This window comes from Palaemon carinicauda, chromosome 44 (assembly GCF_036898095.1).
Source record: "Palaemon carinicauda isolate YSFRI2023 chromosome 44, ASM3689809v2, whole genome shotgun sequence".
Taxonomy (NCBI): domain Eukaryota; kingdom Metazoa; phylum Arthropoda; class Malacostraca; order Decapoda; family Palaemonidae; genus Palaemon; species Palaemon carinicauda.
The window spans coordinates 12,340,992-12,362,761 of NC_090768.1; the positions used below are offsets into that span (position 1 = coordinate 12,340,992).

Below are 21,770 nucleotides of genomic sequence, written 5' to 3' on the forward strand. Positions count from 1 at the left end.
TGATGCAGTTCCGGTAGGCCCTACTGCTTCCTCTGGTGCTCTGGATGACCGCGGAGGAAGCAGGAGTAGAGGATTCAGTGTTATGAAGCTTCATCTGTGGTGGATAACGGGGGAGGGTGGGCTGTGGCACCCCTAGCAGTACCAACCGAACTCGGTTGAGTCCCTTGTCAGGCTGGGAGGAACGTAGAGAAGAGAGATCCCCTTTTCTGTTTCATTTGTTTGATGTCGGCTACTCCCCAAAATTGGGGGAAGTGCCTTGGTATATGTATGTATATATGACCTACTGTATCTATTTTTGACATTGTTAATAGTTTATATATGACATATCTATTTTGACGTTGTTACTGTTTTTAGAATGATTTATTGGTAATTTGTTCTCATCATTTATTTATTTTCTTATTTCCTTTCCTCACTGGGCTATTTTTCCCTATTGGAGCCCTTGGGCTTATAGCATCTTGCTTTTCCAACTAGGGTTGTAGCTTGGCTAATAATAATAATAATAATAATAATAATAATAATCATAATAATCATAATATGTTATTTTTATTAATAAAATAAATTTTTGAATATACTTACCCGATAATCATGTAGCTGTCAACTCCGTTGCCCGACAGAATTCTATGGAGGGATACGCCAGCTATCACAATACTAGAAGGGGGTGTACTTACCAGCGCCACCTGTGGCCAGGTACTCAATCATTTGTTGTTGACACCTCCTCAATTATTCCTCGGTCCACTGGTTCTCTCTGGGGAGGAAGGGAGGGTCGATTAAATCATGATTATCGGGTAAGTATATTCAAAAATTTATTTTATTAATAAAAATAACATTTTTCAATATCAAACTTACCCGATAATCATGTAGCTGATTCACACCCAGGGAGGTGGGTGAAAACCAGTGTACAAGATTAAAGGATAGCTAAGTATCCCATATTTCATATAACAGTTATCTCAAATAACAATGAAATAATAAGTACCTGGTAAGGAAGTCGAATAGAACCGTTACTCTGCCTCTTTATTTAAAGTTCGTCTTCCTTACTGAGCGCAGCGTTCCTCTTGGAGGCTGAATCAACCCAAAGGTGCCAAAGTACACGGGGTTGCAACCCCTACTAAAGGACCTCTACCAAACCTTTAACCCAGGCGCTTCTCAAGAATGAATAGACCACCCGCCAAATCCAAGGATGCGGAAGGCTTCTTAGCCTACCGTAACAACCATAAAAACAACAATAAAAGTATTCAAGAGAAAGGTTAAAAAAGGTTATGGGATTAAGGGAATGTAGTGGCTGAGCCCTCACCTACTACTGCACTCGCTGCTACGAATGGTCCCAGGGTGTAGCAGTTCTCGTAAAGAGACTGGACATCTTTCAGATAAAATGATGCAAACACTGACTTGCTCCTCCAATAGGTTGCATCCATTATGCTCTGCAGAGAACGGTTTTTATTAAAGGCCATCGAAGTAGCTACAGCTCTTACTTCGTGGGTCCTTACCTTCAGCAATGCAAGGTCTTCCTCCTTTAAGTGAGAATGTGCTTCTCTGATCAGAAGCCTTATATAGTACGAAAGCCCATTTTTGGACATGGGTCTCGAGGGTTTCTTGATGGCACACCATAAGGCTTCTGACTGTCCTCGAATAGGTTTAGACCTCTTCAGATAATATTTGAGAGCTCTGACAGGGCAAAGAACTCTCTCTAGTTCGTTACCTACCATGTTGGAGAGGCTAGGTATTTCGAACGATCTAGGCCAAGGACGTGAAGGAAGCTCGTTCTTTGCTAGGAATCCAAGCTGAAAAGAACATGTTGCAGATTCGGTTGTGAAACCAATGTTCTTGCTGAAGGCATGAACCTCACTGACTCTCTTAGCTGTTGCAAGGCAAACGAGAAAAGCAGTCTTGAGGGTAAGATCCTTGAAGGAAGCTGACTGGAGAGGTTCGAACCTAGATGTCATAAGGAACCTTAAGACTACGTCTAGATTCCAGCCTGGAGTGGAAAGACGACGTTCTTTAGACGTCTCAAAAGACTTGAGAATGTCTTGAAGGTCCTTGTTGGAAGACAGGTCCAAACCTCTGTGGCGGAGAACTGAGGCCAACATGCTCCTATATCCTTTAATCGTAGGTGTTGAAAGGGATCTCTCATTCCTAAGATGTAGAAGGAAGTCAGCTATTTGGATCACAGAGGTATTGGTAGAGGATATTGAATTGGCTCTACACCAGCTTCGGAAGACCTCCCACTTAGACTGGTAGACTCTACGAGTGGAAACTCTTCTAGCTCTGGCAATCGCACTGGCTGCCTCCTTCGAAAAGCCTCTAGCTCTAGCGAATCTTTCGACAGTCTGAAGGCAGTCAGCCGAAGAGCGTGGAGGTTTGGGTGCAACCTGTCTACGTGAGGTTGACGTAGAAGGTCCACTCTTAGAGGTAGAGTCCTGGGGAAGTCGACTAGCCATTGAAGTACCTCTGTGTACCATTCTCTTGCAGGCCAAAGGGGAGCAACCAGCGTCAGCCGTGTCCCTTCGTGCGAGACGAATTTCTGCAGAACTTTGTTTATTATCTTGAACGGAGGGAATGCGTACAGGTCGAGATGGGACCAGTTCAGAAGAAAAGCATCCACATGAACCGCTGCAGGGTCTGGAACAGGGGAACAATAAAGCGGAAGTCTCTTGGTTATGGAGGTGGCAAACAGATCTATGGTAGGTTGACCCCACAAGGTCCAAAGTCTGTTGCACACACTCTTGTGGAGGGTCCATTCCGTGGGAAAGACCTGATTCCTTCTGCTTAGGCGATCCGCTGAAACATTCATATCGCCCTGGATGAACCTCGTGACCAGAGTGAGGTTTAGACCTCTTGACCAAATGAAGAGGTCCCTTGCGATCTCGTAAAGGCTCCTCGAATGGGTCCCTCCTTGCTTGGAGATGTAAGCCAAGGCTGTGGTGTTGTCTGAATTCACCTCCACCACTTTGCCTAGCAGGAGGGACTTGAAGTTCAACAGGGCTAGATGAACTGCTAGCAGTTCCTTGCAGTTGATGTGGAGTAATCCTTGTTCCTTGTTCCATACTCCTGAGCATTCCCGTCCGTCCAAGGTCGCACCCCAGCCCGAGTCCGATGCATCTGAGAAGAGATGAAGATTGGGGGTCTGGATGGCCAATGATAGACCCTCCTTGAGAAGGAGATTGCGCTTCCACCACAGGAGAGTGGTCTTCATCTCTTGGTTGATAGGGATAGAGACTGCTTCTAGAGTCGAGCCCTTGTCCCAATGAGCAGCAAGATGGAATTGAAGAGGGCGGAGGTGGAGTCTTCCTAGCTCGACAAACAGGGCCAGTGATGAGAGGGTCCCTGTGAGACTCATCCACTGTCTCACTGAGCAATTGCTCCTCTTCAGCATGCTCATGATGCACTCTAGGGCTTGGCTTATCCTGGGGGCCGATGGAAAAGCCCGAAAATCCTGACTCTGAATCTCCATTCCCAGGTACACAATGGATTGGGAGGGAATGAGTTGAGATTTCTCTATATTGACTAATAGACCTAGGTCTCTGATTAAGTCTAAAGTCCAATTGAGGTTCTCCAGACAACGACGACTCGAGGAGGCTCTCAACAGCCAGTCGTCTAGGTAGAGGGAGGCTCTGATGTTCGATAAGTGTAGGAATTTCGCTACATTTCTCATCAGATGAGTAAAGACCATAGGAGCTGTGCTTAGGCCAAAACACAGGGCTTGGAACTGATAGACAACCTTTCCGAAAACGAATCTCAGGAAAGGTTGGGAGTCTGGATGAATGGGAACGTGAAAGTATGCATCTTTCAAGTCCAACGAGACCATCCAGTCCTCCTGTCTGACCGCTGCTAAGACCGACTTGGTCGTCTCCATCGTGAACGTCTGCTTGGTGACATACTCGTTGAGAGAGCTGACGTCCAGCACCGGTCTCCAACCTCCTGTCTTCTTGGCCACAAGAAAGAGACGGTTGTAGAAGCCCGGGGATTGATGGTCCCGGACTATAACCACTGCCTTCTTCTGCACAAGTAGCGACACCTCCTGTTGCAATGCTAGCCTCTTGTCCTCTTCTTTGTAGTTGGGAGAGAGGTTGATGGGCGATGTGGTCAGAGGTGGTTTGAGGCAGAATGGAATCCTGTAACCGTACCTCAGCCAACTGACAGACTGTGCGTCTGCACCTCTCTTCTCCCAGGCTCGCCAGAAGATCTTGAGCCTGGCTCCTACTGTTGTCTGGAGAAACTGAGAGTCAGTTCTTTCCCTTAGAAGTCCTGGATCCTTTCCTAGACTTGCTCCTGTGAGAGTCTGGACGGGAGCTTCCTCGGCTGGGGGCTCTACCACGAAAGGGCGGTATGAACCTCGTAGCCGGGGTATCAGCCACTGGGGAGCGATAAGTCTTGGGGACTGAGGTGGCAACCTTAGACTTACGAGCCGATGAGGCTACAAGATCGTGCGTGTCCTTTTGTATCAGGGCAGCAGACAAGTCCTTAACTAGCTCCTCGGGAAAGAGGAACTTTGAGAGTGGAGCAAAAAGGAGTTGTGACCGTTGGCAAGGTGTAATGCTGGCGGAAAGGAAGGTACACAGTTGTTCCCTTTTCTTCAACACCCCTGATACAAACAACGACGCTAGCTCGCCCGATCCATCTCTGATGGCCTTATCCATGCAGGACATCAATAGCATGGCAGAATCTTTGTCCGCAGGAGAGGTTTTCTTGCTGAGGGCCCCCAGGCACCAGTCGAGAAAGTTGAACATTTCAAATGCTCTGAACAACCCTTTAAGTAAATGATCCAGGTCTGAGAAGGTCCAACAAACCTTCGAGCGTCTCATAGCAGTTCTCCGAGGCGAGTCCACCAGACTTGAGAAGTCAGCCTGGGCAGAGGCAGGTACTCCTAAGCCTGGTGCTTCCCCTGTGGCATACCAAACGCTAGCTTTCGAAGCGAGCTTCGTTGGAGGGAACATGAAGGAAGTCTTGCCAAGGTGTTGTTTAGACTGCAGCCACTCCCCTAAGATCCTTAAAGCCCTCTTGGAGGATCTAGCTAGGACAAGCTTAGTATAGTTGGACTTAGCTTGTTGTACGCCCAGCGAAAACTCAGATGGTGGAGAGCGGGGAATAGCAGAGACAAAGTGGTCTGGGTAAATCTCCCTGAGTAGAGCCAAGACCTTACGAAAATCAATAGACGGTGGAGAAAGCTTAGATTCGTCCACGTCTGATGAGGGATCAAGGTGTGCCTCCTCATCATCCGACACCTCATCAGCAGAGTGTAGCGAAGCGATCGGACAAGAATGCTGAACCGCAGAGTCAGAACGGGTAGGAACAATAACAGTGGTTTCCTCTTCCAGTAACTGTTGAGGGAAAACCTGAGGCTCAGACTGCAAAGGCTGAACAACAGACGAAGCAGAAGGCAGGCGCATGGGTGAAGGAGGTTGACTCCTAGCAAGAGAGGTTGAACCCAAGGATTGCACTAGCTGAGCGGAGGACGGAGGCGGAGTAGTCCGTTCCTGTTCCTGTGAGATGAGCGGAGCATGATGAGGTTGAGGCTGCGCAGAACAAGGTAAAGTTCTCGCAAGCTGAGGCTCCTGAGGCGCAAGTCCAGGGTGTAGAGGAGCTTGCCTTGAGGAGGGTTGAGCTCGCTGCAGCGATGGCTGAGCAGACTGACTCACGGAGGGGAGAGGTTGTTGTACCCCAACCGAGAGTTGCACCACTGGTGGAGCAGCAAGGGGAGGCGGAGGAAGAGTGGAATAACTCTCCTGATCCCAAAGCAAGGGTTGCCTTAAAGAAGGCTGAGGCTGAACACCACTGGGAACAGCGAACTCCGAAAGAGGCTCAACATCGTACGCCTGGCAGATGGTGCTGCGACCAGGCGGAGCAAGCGCAGGCGGGGCGAGCACAGGCGGAGCGAGAACAGGCGGAGGGAGTGTAGGCGGAGGCGGAGGTGCAACACTCTCAGCCCGACACTCACGCATCAAGTCCGAAAGCTGAGCTTGCATGGACTGAAGCAGGGTCCACTTGGGATCGGCAGAAACGATAACAGACTGAGGTAAAGTCTTAACAGTCGAGCTCTGTTTTGGCAGAACCTTACTCCTCTTGGGCGGAGTACAGTCGACAGATGACTGAGGCGAGTCAGAGCTGAGCCAATGACTGCAACCTGGCTGAGCACTCGTGGACTGGACTCTACGTTTAAGCGGTCTCGAGACCTGAGACCAACGTTTCTTCCCTGACAGTAGATCAGCGGACGAGAATAAGACGGGCTCAATCGTCTGCAGGTGGGAGTGACGGTCTAGGGAAGACACGCCCGCAACCACCGAGGATAGTTCTGTGCGCCTAACAAGGCCTGCCGAACCCTTAAGCCCTTCGACATTGCTTCTCCCCTGGGCATGGGAGCTTGCAAGAGGTCCCGGACTGGGAGGACGACTGGCTCGCACAGAAAAAATCCTCACGCACCACACTGGCACCACTAGCACTTGGCACTGCACCGACACTAGCACTCGTCACAGCACTGGCACTAACTCCACCCACTGCACTCTTGACCTTCAGTTCTTTAACTTCGGCCATCAGAGACTTATGGTCACTTACCACTGATTCTACTTTATCGCCTAAAGCCTGAATAGCACTCAAAACAACTGACATATCAGGCGGAGGGCACACAGTAGGATCGGGGGTAGCTATTACAGGGGTAGGAAAAGGTAGGGGATCATGAGGTGAGGAAAACATAGAAGAGTGAGAAGAACTCCTCCTAACTCTACCTCTCTCTAACTTAGTTGAATATTTTAAAAGACGGACAAATTCCAATTCCGAAAGTCCGGCGCATTCCTCACATCGATTTTCTAACTGACAGGGCCTGTCCCTACAGTCAGAACAAGCGGTGTGAGGATCTACTGAGGCCTTCGGAATACGCCTATTGCAAGACCTACATCGTCTATGGGAGGGGGCTTGCGAAATGTCAGACATCTTGTAATCCAAAGAGTTAGCCAAAGGGGGATCCAAAAACAAGCAAAATTCGTTAACCGTTATATCAGTATTATATAAAAGCTATCTAGCTAATATAAGAAGGATTCCAGTAAAGCGACAGCCGTTAATCTGAGAGAATACTTCACCAAATATCCGTGAATAAACTCGAAGACCATAAGCGTATCCCAGAACGTCTAGCCGGAAGCACGACAGAGGAATAATTGAGGAGGTGTCAACAACAAATGATTGAGTACCTGGCCACAGGTGGCGCTGGTAAGTACACCCCCTTCTAGTATTGTGATAGCTGGCGTATCCCTCCATAGAATTCTGTCGGGCAACGGAGTTGACAGCTACATGATTATCGGGTAAGTTTAATATTGAAAAAATAACAATAATAATAATATCATTCTATCAATTTTTAAAATATCATGGGAAATTTTATCTTTTTGCTCTCATGTTTTGTATGCAATAACAGGCATAAATAGTATTAAAATGAATACTAATGTAATGAAATTTTTTGTAATTTGTTAGATACAAAAAGAATAAATATTTACTGTACTTGCTTTGCACTTTCCTAAACGCTAGAGTAATTACAAAAGTTATAAAATCTATAATCACAGCTAACTTTAATGTATCATCCTGATGATAAATCTTTTAAAACTTTCCATGATTAATTATACTACAATAGTGAAATTATTTAGCTCCAAATTATACAATAAAATCCAGGACCATTTCATAAAAAATAAATCTATAAATATGTTATTTTCATTAGTAAAATAAATTTTTGAATATACTTACCCGGTGATCATATAGCTGTCAGCTCTGCTGCCCGACAGAAAAACCTAAGGACAAAATACGCCAGCGATCGCTACACAGGTGGGGGCGTACATCAACAGCGCCATCTGTCGAGCAGGTACTCAAGTACTCCATGTCAACACAGAACCAATTTTCTCCTCTGCCCACTGGGTCTCTATTGGGGAGGAAGGGAGGGTCCTTTAATTTATGATCACCGGGTAAGTATATTCAAAAATTTATTTTACTAATGAAAATAACATTTTTCAATATTAAACTTAGCCGGTGATCATATAGCTGATTCACACCCAGGGGGGTGGGTAGAGACCAGCATTATGTGTTACATTAAGAGCTAAGTATTTTGTATTTCATTTTAGCAGTTATTCAAAATGACAAACATAAAATCAATAAGTACCTGGTAAGGAAGTCGACTTGAACAATTACTCTGCCTTTTTAAGTACGTCTTCCTTACTGAGCCTCGCGATCCTCATAGGATGCTGAGCGACTCCTAGGAGCTGAAGTATGAAGGGTTGCAACCCATACTAAAGGACCTCATCAAAACCTCTAATCTAGGCGCTTCTCAAGAAATGACTTTGACCACCCGCCAAATCAAGTAGGATGCAAAAGGCTTCTTAGCCTTCCGGACAACCCAAAAACAATAATAAAACATTTCAAGAGAAAGATTAAAAAGGTTATGGAATTAGGGAATTGTAGTGGTTGAGCCCTCACCCACTACTGCACTCGTTGCTACGAATGGTCCCAGAGTGTAGCAGTTCTCGTAAAGAGACTGGACATTCTTAAGATAAAAAGACGCGAACACTGATTTGCTTTTCCAATAGGTTGCGTCGATTATACTTTGCAGAGATCTATTTTGTTTAAAGGCCACGGAAGTTGCGACAGCTCTAACATCGTGTGTCCTTACCTTCAGCAAAGCTTGGTCTTCCTCATTCAGATGGGTATGAGCTTCTCGTAATAACAGTCTGATAAAATAGGATAAGGCATTCTTTGACATAGGCAAAGATGGATTCTTAACTGAACACCATAAAGCTTCAGACGGGCCTCGTAAAGGTTTTTAAATAGAACTCAAGAGCTCTTACAGGACATAAGACTCTTTCTAGTTCATTTCCAACCATGCGATAAGTTTGGAATATCGAACGATATTGGTCAAGGCCGAGAAGGCAGCTCGTGTTTGGCTAGAAAACCAAGTTGTAGAACATGTAGCCGTTTCGGATGAGAATCCGATGTTCTTGCTGAAGGCATGAATCTCACTGACTCTTTTAGCTGTGGCTAAGCATATCAGGAAAAGAGTCTTTAAGGTGAGATCTTTCAGGGAGGCTGATTGTTGCGGTTCGAACCTGTCTGACATAAGGAATCTTAGTACCACGTCTAAATTCCAACCAGGTGTAACCAAACGACGCTCCTTCGTGGTCTCAAAAGACTTAAGGAGGTCCTGTAGATCTTTATTGTTGGAAAGATCTAAGCCTCTGTGACGGAAGACTGATGCCAACATGCTTCTGTAACCCTTGATAGTGGGAGCTGAAAGAGATCGTTCTTTCCTCAGATATAAGAGAAAGTCAGCTATTTGAGTTACAGAGGTACTGGTCGAGGATACGGATACTGACTTGCACCAGTTTCGGAAGATTTCCCACTTCGATTGGTAGACTCTAAGGGTGGATGTTCTCCTTGTTCTAGCAATCGCTCTGGCTGCCTCCTTCGAAAAGTCTCTAGCTCTCGAGAGTCTTTCGATAGTCTGAAGGCAGTCAGACGAAGAGCGTGGAGGCCTTGGTGTACCTTCTTTACGCGTGGCTGACGCAGAAGGTCCACCCCTAGGGGAAGAGTTCTGGGAACGTCTACTAGCCATCGAAGTACCTCGGTGAGCCATTCTCTCGCGGGCCAGAGGGAAGCAACTAGCGTCAACCTTGTCTCCTCGTGAGAGGCGAACTTCTGCAGTACCTTGTTGACAATCTTGAACGGAGGGAATGCATATAGATCTAGATGTGACCAATCTAGTAGAAAGGCATCTAAATGAACTGCTGCTGGGTCCGGGATCGGTGAGCAAAATATTGGGAGCCTCTTGGTCATCGAGGTTGCGAAGAGATCTATGGTTGGCTGGCCCCAAGTGGCCCAAAGTCTCTTGCATACATCCTTGTGGAGGGTCCATTCTGTTGGAATTATTTGTCCCTTCCGACTGAGACAATCTGCCATGACATTCAAGTTGCCTTGGATGAACCTCGTTACTATTGAAATGTCTAGACCTTTTGACCAGGTGAGGAGGTCCCTTGCGATCTCGTACAATGTCAGAGAGTAGGTCCCTCCTTGCTTGGAGATGTACGCCAAAGCCGTGGTGTTGTCCGAGTTCACCTCCACCACTTTGCCTTGAAGGAGAGACCTGAAGCTTTTCCAGGTCAGACGTACTGCCAGTAGCTCCTTGCAGTTGAAATGCATTGTCCTTTGACTCGAGTTCCATAATCCCGAGCATTCCCTAACGTCTAATGTCGCACCCCAGCCTACGTCCGATGCGTCCGAGAAGAGAACGTGGTTGGTAGTCTGAACAGTCAGGGGAAGACCCTCTCTAAGGTTAATATAGTCCTTTCACCAAGTCAGACAAGACTTTAACTTTCCGGAAACCGGGATCGAGACCGCTTCTAGCGTCTTGTCCTTTTTCCAGTGAAAAGCTAGATGGTATAGAAGAGGACGGAGGTGTATTCTTCCTAGTGACACAAATTGATCCACGGATGACAGTGTCCCTACCAGACTCATCCACAGCCTGACTGGGCAGCGTTCCTTCTTCAGCATCTTCTGGATGGATAGCAGGGCTGGGGGCTGATCGTCTTGTTCAGCAACGTCCTCATCAGAGGGTTCCTCATCCGAAACTGATGAGGAAACGGCAACGGAGTGGGCAACGTCTGACTTGCTGAATCCGGTCGCACTGGTGGAGGCGTGACGGAGCCGGACGCAATATCATGGCACTGCTGCACAGTCTGTGAACTGTCAACAACCATGGGGACGCGAGGAAGTACAGCGTCAACCCGAAACTGTCTAGACTGTCTGGGTTGTGCAGTCAACACCCTACCGGGTTGCTGAGGTTGACGCACTGCGTCACAACAAGTCACCTCTGCTGGTTGTTGAACGTCTTCCTAGTGACACACTGAACGTCAACAACCACCTCCGAGCGTCGCTTAACGTCAACGTGCGACTGGCAACCCACACTGGGTCGCATCGGTGGAGGAACCACCTCAACTGGCAGACGCGAGTAGGATACCTCAGCGCAACAGGGCGCACAACCAACCGGTTGGAAGGTTGTTGGCCAGAAGGTTCTTCTCCGCATTTAAGTCCTCTATCAAGGACACAAGCTTGGACTGCATGTCTTGCAGCAAAGCCCATTAAGGGTCTACGGGAGCAGGTGTGGCAACAGACGGGGTTAGCGACTGAGGTGGAACCATTTACCATCCCTGGAAGCCTTGTTATGTGTGACATAATAGTACAGCAAAACTTCAAAGGCTCGACAAAAGTTGAGAAGTTGACCTGTAAACAACTTGGAGCGTCTCCTGGCTAGGCGCCAGGGCGAGTCTACCAGAATTGAGAAGTCTATTTGGGCAGAGGCATGAACTTCCAAGCCGAGAACTTCTCTCGTGTCCTATCAGACTCTCGCTCTATAAGCCAGTTTAAAAGAAGGGAAATCAAAGGCTGTATCCCTAAAACTCCTCCTGGTGCAAAAACCAGTCGCCTAGCCAAAGTAACGCTCTCTAGGAGAGCGAGAGAGCACTAGCTTAACAAAACGGCTTCGAAGTAGCTAGGCCTAGTGTAAGTTCTGACGTTAGGCGAACGAGGAGCAGCAGTTACAAGATCCGGACGAAGATCCTTAAAAAATCATCATGATTTAATTAAAGTCCATAGGAGGCTAAGCAGCTTAAGGCTCCTCTCCAAATGACAGAGTCCTCAAAGGAATATCAGTAGGAGGGAGAACAGCACTTTCTCATCTACAGGAACCTTGTCCGAGAAAAGCTAGGTTATCTCAGTGAGGGTCTCACTGGTGCATTAGCAGCAGACCAGAAGGCAACGTTATGTAACTGCTTGACAGTCTGTGAACTGTCAAAAACTGAACTGTCAACCACAACAGGTGCGTGAGGACATACAGCACTGGTGCATTAGTAGCAGACCAGAAGGCAACGTCATGTAACTGCTTGGCAGTCTGTGAACTGTCAACAACTGAACTGTCAACCACAACAGGTGCGTGAGGACATACAGTGTTCACTCGAGACTGCTTTGACTGTCTATACTGAGCAGTCAAACCAACTCTAGAATGCGGAGGTTGACGCACCGCGTCAAAACACGGCAGCTTAACTCCACCCTCCTGTTGTTGTGGTAGCTCACGAACGGCAACGGAGGGTTCCGTGCGTCTGTGAACGTCAGCATGCGTCTGGCAGGGTCGACTGCGCATGGGTGGAGGAGCTCTCACAGCTGGAGTGTGGGAGCAGGCAGCCTCAGCGTCTGCTGGGCGCACAACCGTGGCAGGTTGTAGGCTAACGTGTGCAGCGTCAACCTTCTCCGCACGAAACTCCTGCATAACAGCAGCTAACTGAGTCTGCATAGACTGCAGCAAAGACCACTTAGGGTCTACAAAAGCGGGTGCGGCAACAGACGGAGTTACTGTCCGTTGTGACTGAGGGTCTAAAACAGCGGGTGCGGCAACAGACGGAGTTACTGCCTGTTGCGGTACCACTTTGCCTCTCTTAGGAGGTGAGCAGTCGTCGGAAGACTGCAGCGAATCCGAACTGACCCAGTGGCTACAACTGGACCGTTGGACTTGCGCGGAAGGGACCGACTTGCGCTTAATAAGCTGCGAGACCTTGGTCCATGGTTTCTTACGAGAAACCTCTTCCGCAGACGAGAAGTAAATGGGCTCTCTCGTCTTTGTGTGGGTGGGGCGATCTTGGGTAGATACGCCCGAAACCACGGAGGGAAACGTCTGTTCGTTGATCAAGGCCTGACGAACCCATAAGTCGTTCGACATTACTTCTCCCCTGGCCTTGGGAGCTTGCAAGAGGTCCCGGACTAGGTGAACGACAGGCACGAACAGACGAACCCTCGGACGCAACACTGTAACACTTTGCGCATATCACTTTATCACTTCGATTTTCTGTTTTGCACTTATTTCACTGAAATCGAAACTTTTACTGATTTCTACCTGAAACACGCAATTCTACCCTTCATTAAAAGGTAGTAATTGCGAAAACAGTCGTATAATGCAGCTCATTAATACTAGCAAAAACAGAAAACATATATAAAGATAAAGAATTCAGTGGCTGGGAAAGAGACTAAACACTAGTTCAAATAAACTACGTTTACAATCTCTCACCGCACATAGCCTGGGGACAAGAATAAAACCCTAGAAACGTTTTACCTTCTTCCCCGTACAGCGACTAGGGAGGAGAGTAAAACGAGAACAACGTTACCCGCTTGAACGGAACGTTTTTTTTTTCTCCTCTCTCTCCCTCCGTCTCTATCTCTCTCTCTCTTTCTCTCTTGATTTCGCACCTGAGAGAAGAGCCCAATTATATATTGTCAAAAAAAAAAAACATGTTATTTGGCTAAAGGAAAAAACTGAAAGGTTTTCCAAATAAAAAGTTCCTTTAATTTAGAATTTAAACCATTTAAGCTAAGAAAGAATGAACGAAACGTCAGAATCGATTTACTCTTACTGCAAAGTGAAACCGTGATACACTCTCTCTCTATCGTAACGATAGAGCGCATGTTGAACGTCCTGAACGTCAACAACTGCGTAGTCTAAAAAAACTAAACGTTAGTTCATCTTTGAAAACAGTACGAAGACTATCAAAGAAAATCTTTCATAAAACATTAAATTTAAAAAGTTTTAAATTCTTTAAAGGCTAAATACGATATAACGGGCTCAACGTTGATTAACTTCGGTTCCAAGTTAGGACCGCCTACTATCAGGAAAGGTAGCATATAAACAAAACATAAAAATTTATTTTTATATGTTTATAATAAATGGAAAGTTAATCGAAGAGGCCTAATAAAGGCGGAGAGATATAAAATATATAGATCTATAACGTGTTAAGCAAAATTACTAAAAACCTAAACACACTTCCGTCTAAGGGAAGGGTCGGCCATTTAAAAGTGAAAGAGAGTCCATACTCTCTTTGTCACCATAATTAAATCTATCCAAAACGAGTTCAAGTTTTGAGATGAAGATAAAACCCCTGTATAGCGAAAGCTCAAAACTAGAATAGTGTACTTCACCAAATAGTTGTGAAAACAAATCCAGTTAGTAACAGCGTATTTAGTAGGTCTTGCCAGTGGCACGACAGAGAGAAAATTGGTTCTGTGTTGACATGGAGTACTTGAGTACCTGCTCGACAGATGGCGCTGTTGATGTACGCCCCCACCTGTGTAGCGATCGCTGGCGTATTTTGTCCTTAGGTTTTTCTGTCGGGCAGCAGAGCTGACAGCTATATGATCACCGGCTAAGTTTAATATTGAAAAAATAAAAGTTAAAGTAATTACCTGCTTATTAAGCAAGTGGTGTAAGACAAACAAGTGTGTTTTATTACATGAGTTTCATATGCACCAAGGAATCTCAAAGAGTTAAATAAAGAAGACAATAAAAGTGTTTATGTCATGAATACCAGATTTAAAAACTATGGTCATTCATTTTACTGTACTGTACAGTACTTTGAAAACAGTTTCAAAATAAATATGGGAGACCCTCAAGTAATTATCTTATAAAAACTAATAACAATTAATTACCTTTTTTATGACATGGATTGTGTATTTAGTGTGTAAACCTAAAGTTTACATGAAATAACCAAGCAAGTGTCTACAAAATATTTAGATAATGTTCTTCCACCGGATTTCAAAACAAAAAAATTAAATCCTTCTTAGTAAAAACTATTTATGATGCCAGGTAAATGGTGGTAGTACTATAGAAAACAATAACAAATCAAGTCACTATCTAAATACTCCTAGCAATGATGAAAATTATAGGTTTACTTTCATTCTCCAAAACTACAGAATAGCATTAACCCCAGTACACAAATCCAATGACTTATAATATACAATTCACCTCAAGTCCTCTTAATACAGTCCACTTACTAAATGTGAGCCTTACTGTCTGCTTACCTCATTTTCTGTTCCTTTTGCTTTCCTACCATATAGCTGTCCAACTCATTCACTTTCCTTCCTACTCTACTCTTTGCCTCATTGAAGAATGAATCCCTTGAATTAGCTTTACGAGAATCTATGCGACTCTTTGTACGGTTATTTTCCTATAGTAACATCCGTATCAGGCTTGTACTTTACTATATGTACATAAATACTTTTGAACACTATCTAGGCATACTCTTTTTAAAAAGTCTATTTCAGCAGTATCAACCTTTCCTTATACATACATACAAATAAACTGAATCATATCAATAATTATAAATCCTTGTCATCCTGGACACTTACATTCCTCAACTTATGCTAAACATTACCCATTTTACATTAATAACTCAATGAATTACTTATTCTGTATTCAAAACATCTACCAAAGTATTTATACTAAAATGCCTATGCAACACCACTGGTACCAGTAAGTATTAGCATTATAACACTGATATAAGAAACTTAGGTAGCAATGTTTCTATAATCTAATATTTACATACAGTACCTTCATCTCTCGTTCAATATTCATTGGAATATCAAATGAACATACCCAATTATCAATTTAAATATAGCAGTGAAAATATTTATTATAGATATCAAATGGGAAAACAAGACTTAAACAAACCTGTTTCTTTTCACTAAGTTCATCCTCAAGAGCCTTCATTGCTTCTCGTAATGTCTTGACCGTGTCAGACTCTTCAATTTTGTGCTGTAAATCTTCCTCAGAACTTTTTAGCTGTAAGTTAAGTTGTTCACAGTCACACATTAATTGATTCACTCTCGTCTCTAGCTCAGAAATACTCTCAGATTTTTTCTGAGTCTCACCTTGAAGATCTTTAACACAATTTTCTGAGCTAGTTAGTTTCTCAACATATTCATCTAAATTCTGAGACAATCTATTTTTTTCACTGCATGCAGTTTCTAATTTGGACTGAATTTCTACCTTTGCTTTTTCTAGAAGCTCAACATTAGTTCTTTCTTTATGTACAGTGTCTTGGAGGGATTTATTCTCACTAAGAGCAGCTTGTAAGTCACTTCTCACTTTTAAAATGTCTTCTTTTATAGCAGCAAGCTCAGACTCTTGATTATTACACTTTATTTCAAGGGTCCCTAAAGTTTCCTCTTTATTCTTAAGTTTCTCTGAACATTGCAGATACTTTTCCTCTTCCATTTTCTGAAAAAAAATTAATATTTAGATCAAAATTTGTACACACGTAAATCTGAACAATACACACATCAATACAGTACTTTAATAATTAAATTACATCACACTTTGCTAATTTTCTCCTGTCCTTATGATTTTGAATCATATATTTTTCTCTACCTTTTTATATCTTATTTTTATATTTGAGAATTCTATAGTCTTCTTCCCCCCCCCCCCCACCCCACCTTCCCTGAATCAAGAGGTCAGTTGCTTGATACGCCCTCTCCAATGCCAACTATCAAAGCCATTCTCTTCCACCAAACCTCTTCTCTCCATATCATCCTTTACTTTATCTCACCATCTAATTCTCTGCCTTCCTCTCGATCTTTCCCTAACAGGTGTTTCCCAGGCCCACCTCACTACCTCACAACCATCCATCACCAACACATGCCCACACCATCTCAGTCATGGCACTCATCCCCTCTGTAATTCTATAGTAGAGTATTTACTGTAATTCTACATATACCCAAAAATTAAGATAATGCAGCACTATGAATCAAACTAAGCTAGCCACAAGAAACTGTCTCAAAACTTGACAAAATGACTTTGGGGTTGAAGTTGAAATGCATCTGACCTGATAATGAAATAATGTATACTGTAATTTAAAATTTGAACACACCATGAATGAAATCTAAGCTATCAGGAAAAACATATAAAATCTGTGGACACATAAATGAATAAGAAAATAGATATGGAGACAGACAGTGATTGCTTTGAAGTAATGTATGAAAAATTCCAAGGGCCTTAATGAAAGACTTACAAAATCTTTGAAAATAATCAAATCATAAAAATAAACATGAAATAATGGTTTTCAAACTAAACCAATGAATTGTCGACTTTTTTGTCTACATACTAATCTTTCTTGCAGTGCTGAAATTTCTTGTTCTTTTTCTGTAGTAGTAGTTTTGAGCTGCCACTGCAAAGATTCCATATCTTCTTTCTGACGAGCTAGTTCTCCAGAAAGAGTTTTTTCAACATCAGCCTTTTCAGCCTCAAGAGAAGAAAATTTTTCTTTCAAGGCACTATTTTCAGCTTGGAGATTACTATTTTGCTCTTCTACTGCTTTAAGATCTGCCTGAAAAAAGTTAAGACACAGCTATAACAATCTGTAATTGTAATTAATACTTACAAAAGGCCATATGTTAAATTTCATAAAGCTTCTATTCATATGTAAACCTTCAAAAACTACTAGAAAATGTACATCCAAAAATCTATTCTTTCCTTTTGGCATAAATGCTATAAGATTATTGGTAAATATTTCCAAATTAGGATATGACTGCACTGAAATTTTTATAAGAATATATAAAGGTTAAACGACTTTCTTGCTTTATAACAAAATACAATATTACTGTAAATAATTGGATGGATCAAATTGGATAAGTAGTTTCAATTATAACATAACTTAGAAAAATGTTATTTTCATTAGTAAAATAAATTTTTGAATATACTTACCCGATAATCATGTAGCTGTCAACTCCGTTGCCCGACAGAATTCTACGGGAGGGATACGCCAGCTATCACTATACTAGAAGGGGGTGTACTCACCAGCGCCACCTGTGGCCAGGTACTGCAGTACTTCTTGTTGACACCACCTCACTTTTTCCTCGGTCCACTGGTTCTCTATGGGGAGGAAGGGTGGGTCAATTAAATCATGATTATCGGGTAAGTATATTCAAAAATTTATTTTACTAATGAAAATAACATTTTTCAATATTAAACTTACCCGATAATCATGTAGCTGATTCACACCCAGGGGGATGGGTGAAAACCAGTGTACATGACTAAAGGATAGCTAAGTATCCCGTATTTCATATAATCAGTTATTTCAGAATAACAATGAAATAATAAGTACCTGGTAAGGAAGTCGACTTGAACCGTTACTCTGCCTTTATTAAGTTCGTCTTCCTTACTGAGCGCAGCGTTCCTCTTAGGAGGCTGAATCAACTCTAAGGTGCTAAAGTATACAGGGCTGCAACCCATACTAAAGGACCTCTACACAACCTCTAACCCAGGCGCTTCTCAAGAATGAATTGACCACCCGCCAAATCAAAAAGGATGCGGAAGGCTTCTTAGCCTACCGTAACAACCCAAAAAACAACAATAAAAGCATTCAAGAGAAAGGTTAAAAAAGGTTATGGGATTAAGGGAATGTAGTGGCTGAGCCCTCACCTACTACTGCACTCGCTGCTACGAATGGTCCCAGGGTGTAGCAGTTCTCGTAAAGAGACTGGACATCTTCAAGATAAAATGATGCAAACATTGACTTGCTCCTCCAATAAGTTGCATCCATAATGCTCTGCAGAGAACGGTTCTTATTAAAGGCCATCGAAGTGGCTACGGCTCTCACTTCGTGGGTCCTTACCTTCAGCAAAGCAAGGTCTTCATCCTTCATGTGAGAATGGGCTTCTCTAATCAGAAGCCTTATATAATACGAAACTCCGTTTTTGGACATGGGCATCGAAGGTTTCTTGATTGCACACCATAAGGCTTCTGACTGTCCTCGTATAGGTTTTGACCTATTAAGATAATATTTCAGAGCTCTGACAGGGCAAAGAACTCTTTCTAGCTCGTTACCTACCATGTTGGAAAGGCTAGGAATTTCAAACGATCTAGGCCAAGGACGTGAAGGAAGTTCATTCTTAGCTAAAAATCCGAGCTGTAAAGAACATGTTGCAGATTCGGATGTGAACCCAATGTTCTTGCTGAAGGCATGAACCTCACTGACTCTTTTAGCTGTTGCAAGGCAGACGAGGAAAAGAGTCTTGAGGGTAAGGTCCTTGAAGGAAGCTGACTGGAGAGGTTTGAACCTAGGAGACATAAGGAACCTTAAGACTACGTCTAGATTCCAGCCAGGAGTGGGTAAACGACGTTCTTTAGAAGTCTCAAAAGACTTAAGGATGTCTTGAAGGTCCTTGTTGGAAGAAAGGTCCAAACCTCTGTGGCGGAGAACTGAAGCCAACATACTTCTGTACCCTTTAATCCTAGGAGCCGAAAGGGATCTCTCATTCCTTAGATGTAATAGGAAGTCAGCTATTTGGGTTACAGAGGTATTGGTAGAGGAAACTGCATTGGCTCTACACCAGCTTCGGAAGACTTCCCACTTGGATTGGTAGACTCTACGAGTGGATACCCTCCTTGCTCTGGCAATCGCACTGGCTGCCTCCTTCGAAAAGCCTCTAGCTCTAGCGAATCTTTCGACAGTCTGAAGGCAGTCAGACGAAGAGCGTGGAGGTTTGGGTGCACCTTGTCTACGTGAGGTTGACGTAGAAGGTCCACTCTGAGAGGGAGAGTCCTGGGGACGTCGACCAGCCATTGTAGTACCTCTGTGAACCATTCTCTTGCAGGCCAAAGGGGAGCAACCAGCGTCAGCCGTGTCCCTTCGTGCGAGACGAACTTCTGAATGACTCTGTTGATGATCTTGAACGGTGGGAATGCGTAAAGGTCGAGATGGGACCAATTCAGCAGAAAAGCATCCACATGAACTGCTGCTGGGTCTGGAACTGGGGAACAGTACAAAGGAAGCCTCTTGGTCATGGAGGTGGCAAACAGATCTATCGTAGGCTGACCCCACAAGGTCCAAAGTCTGTTGCACACGCTCTTGTGAAGGGTCCATTCCGTGGGGATGACTTGATCTTTTCTGCTTAGGCGATCTGCTGAGACGTTCATGTTGCCCTGAATGAACCTCGTTACTAGAGTGAGGTTTAGACTTCTTGACCAAATGAGGAGGTCCCTTGCTATCTCGTACAGGCTCCTCGAATGGGTCCCTCCCTGCTTGGAGATGTAAGCCAAGGCTGTGGTGTTGTCGGAGTTCACCTCCACCACCTTGCCTAGCAGGAGGGACTTGAAGTTCATTAGGGCCATATGAACTGCCAGTAGCTCCTTGCAGTTGATGTGGAGCGTTTCCTGTTCCCTGTTCCACGTTCCCGAGCATTCCTGTCCGTTCAAGGTCGCGCCCCAGCCCGAGTCTGATGCATCCGAGAAGAGATGAAGATTGGGGGTCTGAATCGCTAACGATAGGCCCTCCTTGAGAAGGAGGTTGGTCTTCCACCACAAGAGAGTGGTCTTCATCTCTTTGGTGACCGGGATAGAGACTGCTTCGAGCGTCAAATCCTTGTCCCAATGAGCTGCTAGATGGAATTGGAGAGGGCGGAGGTGGAGTCTCCCTAACTCGACGAACAGGGCTAATGATGACAGGGTCCCTGTGAGACTCATCCACTGTCTCACCGAGCAACTGTTCCTCTTCAGCATGCTCAGGATGCAATCTAGGGCTTGGCTTATCCTTGGGGCCGATGGAAAAGCCCGAAAATCCTGACTCCGAATCTCCATTCCCAGGTAAACTATGGATTGGGAGGGAATGAGCTGGGACTTTTCTAAGTTGACTAACAGACCCAGTTCCTTGATCAAGTCTAAAGTCCAGTTGAGACTCTCCAGACAGCGACGACTCGTGGAGGCTCTCAACAGCCAGTCGTCTAAATAAAGGGAGGCTCTGATGTCCGATAGGTGGAGGAATTTTGCAATATTCCTCATCAGATGCGTAAACACCATAGGAGCTGTGCTTAGGCCAAAACACAGGGCTTGGAATTGGTACACAACCTTTCCAAAAACGAATCTCAGGAAAGGTTGGGAGTCTGGATGAATAGGAACGTGAAAGTATGCGTCTTTCAGATCCAACGATACCATCCAGTCCTCCTGCCTGACCGCTGCTAGGACCGACTTCGTCGTCTCCATAGTGAACGTCTGCTTGGTGACATAAGCATTGAGCGCGCTGACGTCCAGCACCGGTCTCCAACCTCCTGTCTTCTTGGCCACCAGAAAGAGACGGTTGTAGAAGCCCGGGGATTGATGGTCCCGGACTATAACCACTGCCTTCTTCTGTAACAGGAGCGACACCTCCTGGTGCAACGCTAGCCTCTTGTCCTTTTCCTTGTAGTTGGGAGAGAGGTTGATGGGAGAAGTGGTCAGAGGGGGTTTGCGGCAGAATGGAATCCTGTAACCCTCCCTTAGCCACCTGACAGACTGGGCGTCTGCACCTCTCCTTTCCCAAGCTTGCCAGAAGGTCTTGAGTCTGGCTCCTACTGCTGTCTGGAGAGGAGGAGAGTCAGTGTTTGCCTTTTGAAGTCTTAGGACCTTTCCTAGACTTGCTCCTGGAAGAGTCTGGACGGGAGCTTCCTCGGCTGGGGGCTCTGCCACGAAAGGGCGGAATAAACCTTGTAGCAGGAGTATCAGCCACTGGGGTGCGGTAAGTCCTGGGAACTGAGGAAGCAACCTTAGTCTTACGAGCTGAAGAGGCCACAAGATCATGAGTGTCCTTCTGAATCAGGGCCGCAGACAAATCCTTGATAAGCTCTTCGGGAAACAAGAACTTAGAAAGCGGAGCAAAAAGGAGTTGAGACCTTTGACAAGGTGTGATGCTGGAAGAAAGAAAGGTGCAAAGTTGCTCCCTTTTCTTAAGAACTCCTGACACAAACATTGAAGCAAGCTCGCCAGACCCATCCCGAATTGCTTTATCCATGCAGGACATTAAAAGCATGGCCGAGTCCTTGTCCGCAGGGGAGGTCTTCTTGCTTAGGGCCCCCAGGCACCAGTCTAGAAAATTGAACATCTCAAAGGCACGAAATACACCCTTTAGGAAGTGGTCTAAATCGGAGAAGGTCCAGCAAACCTTAGAGCGCCTCATTGCTGATCT

At 44.8% G+C, this 21,770-nt stretch overlaps 1 protein-coding gene across 2 annotated transcripts in view; it reads right to left on the minus strand.

Annotated features, from left to right (window-relative positions):
• Positions 1 to 21,770, minus strand: part of LOC137634228 (golgin subfamily A member 1-like) — a 117,133-nt gene that overhangs the window by 45,259 nt on the left and 50,104 nt on the right. For both annotated transcript variants that reach the window (XM_068366499.1, XM_068366498.1), the window contains exons 9-10: positions 16,938 to 17,159; positions 15,506 to 16,054 (exon numbers count right to left, since the gene is read on the minus strand). In XM_068366499.1, the coding sequence (XP_068222600.1) occupies positions 15,506 to 16,054; positions 16,938 to 17,159 (771 nt within the window). The remainder of the gene's footprint in view (positions 1 to 15,505; positions 16,055 to 16,937; positions 17,160 to 21,770) is intronic.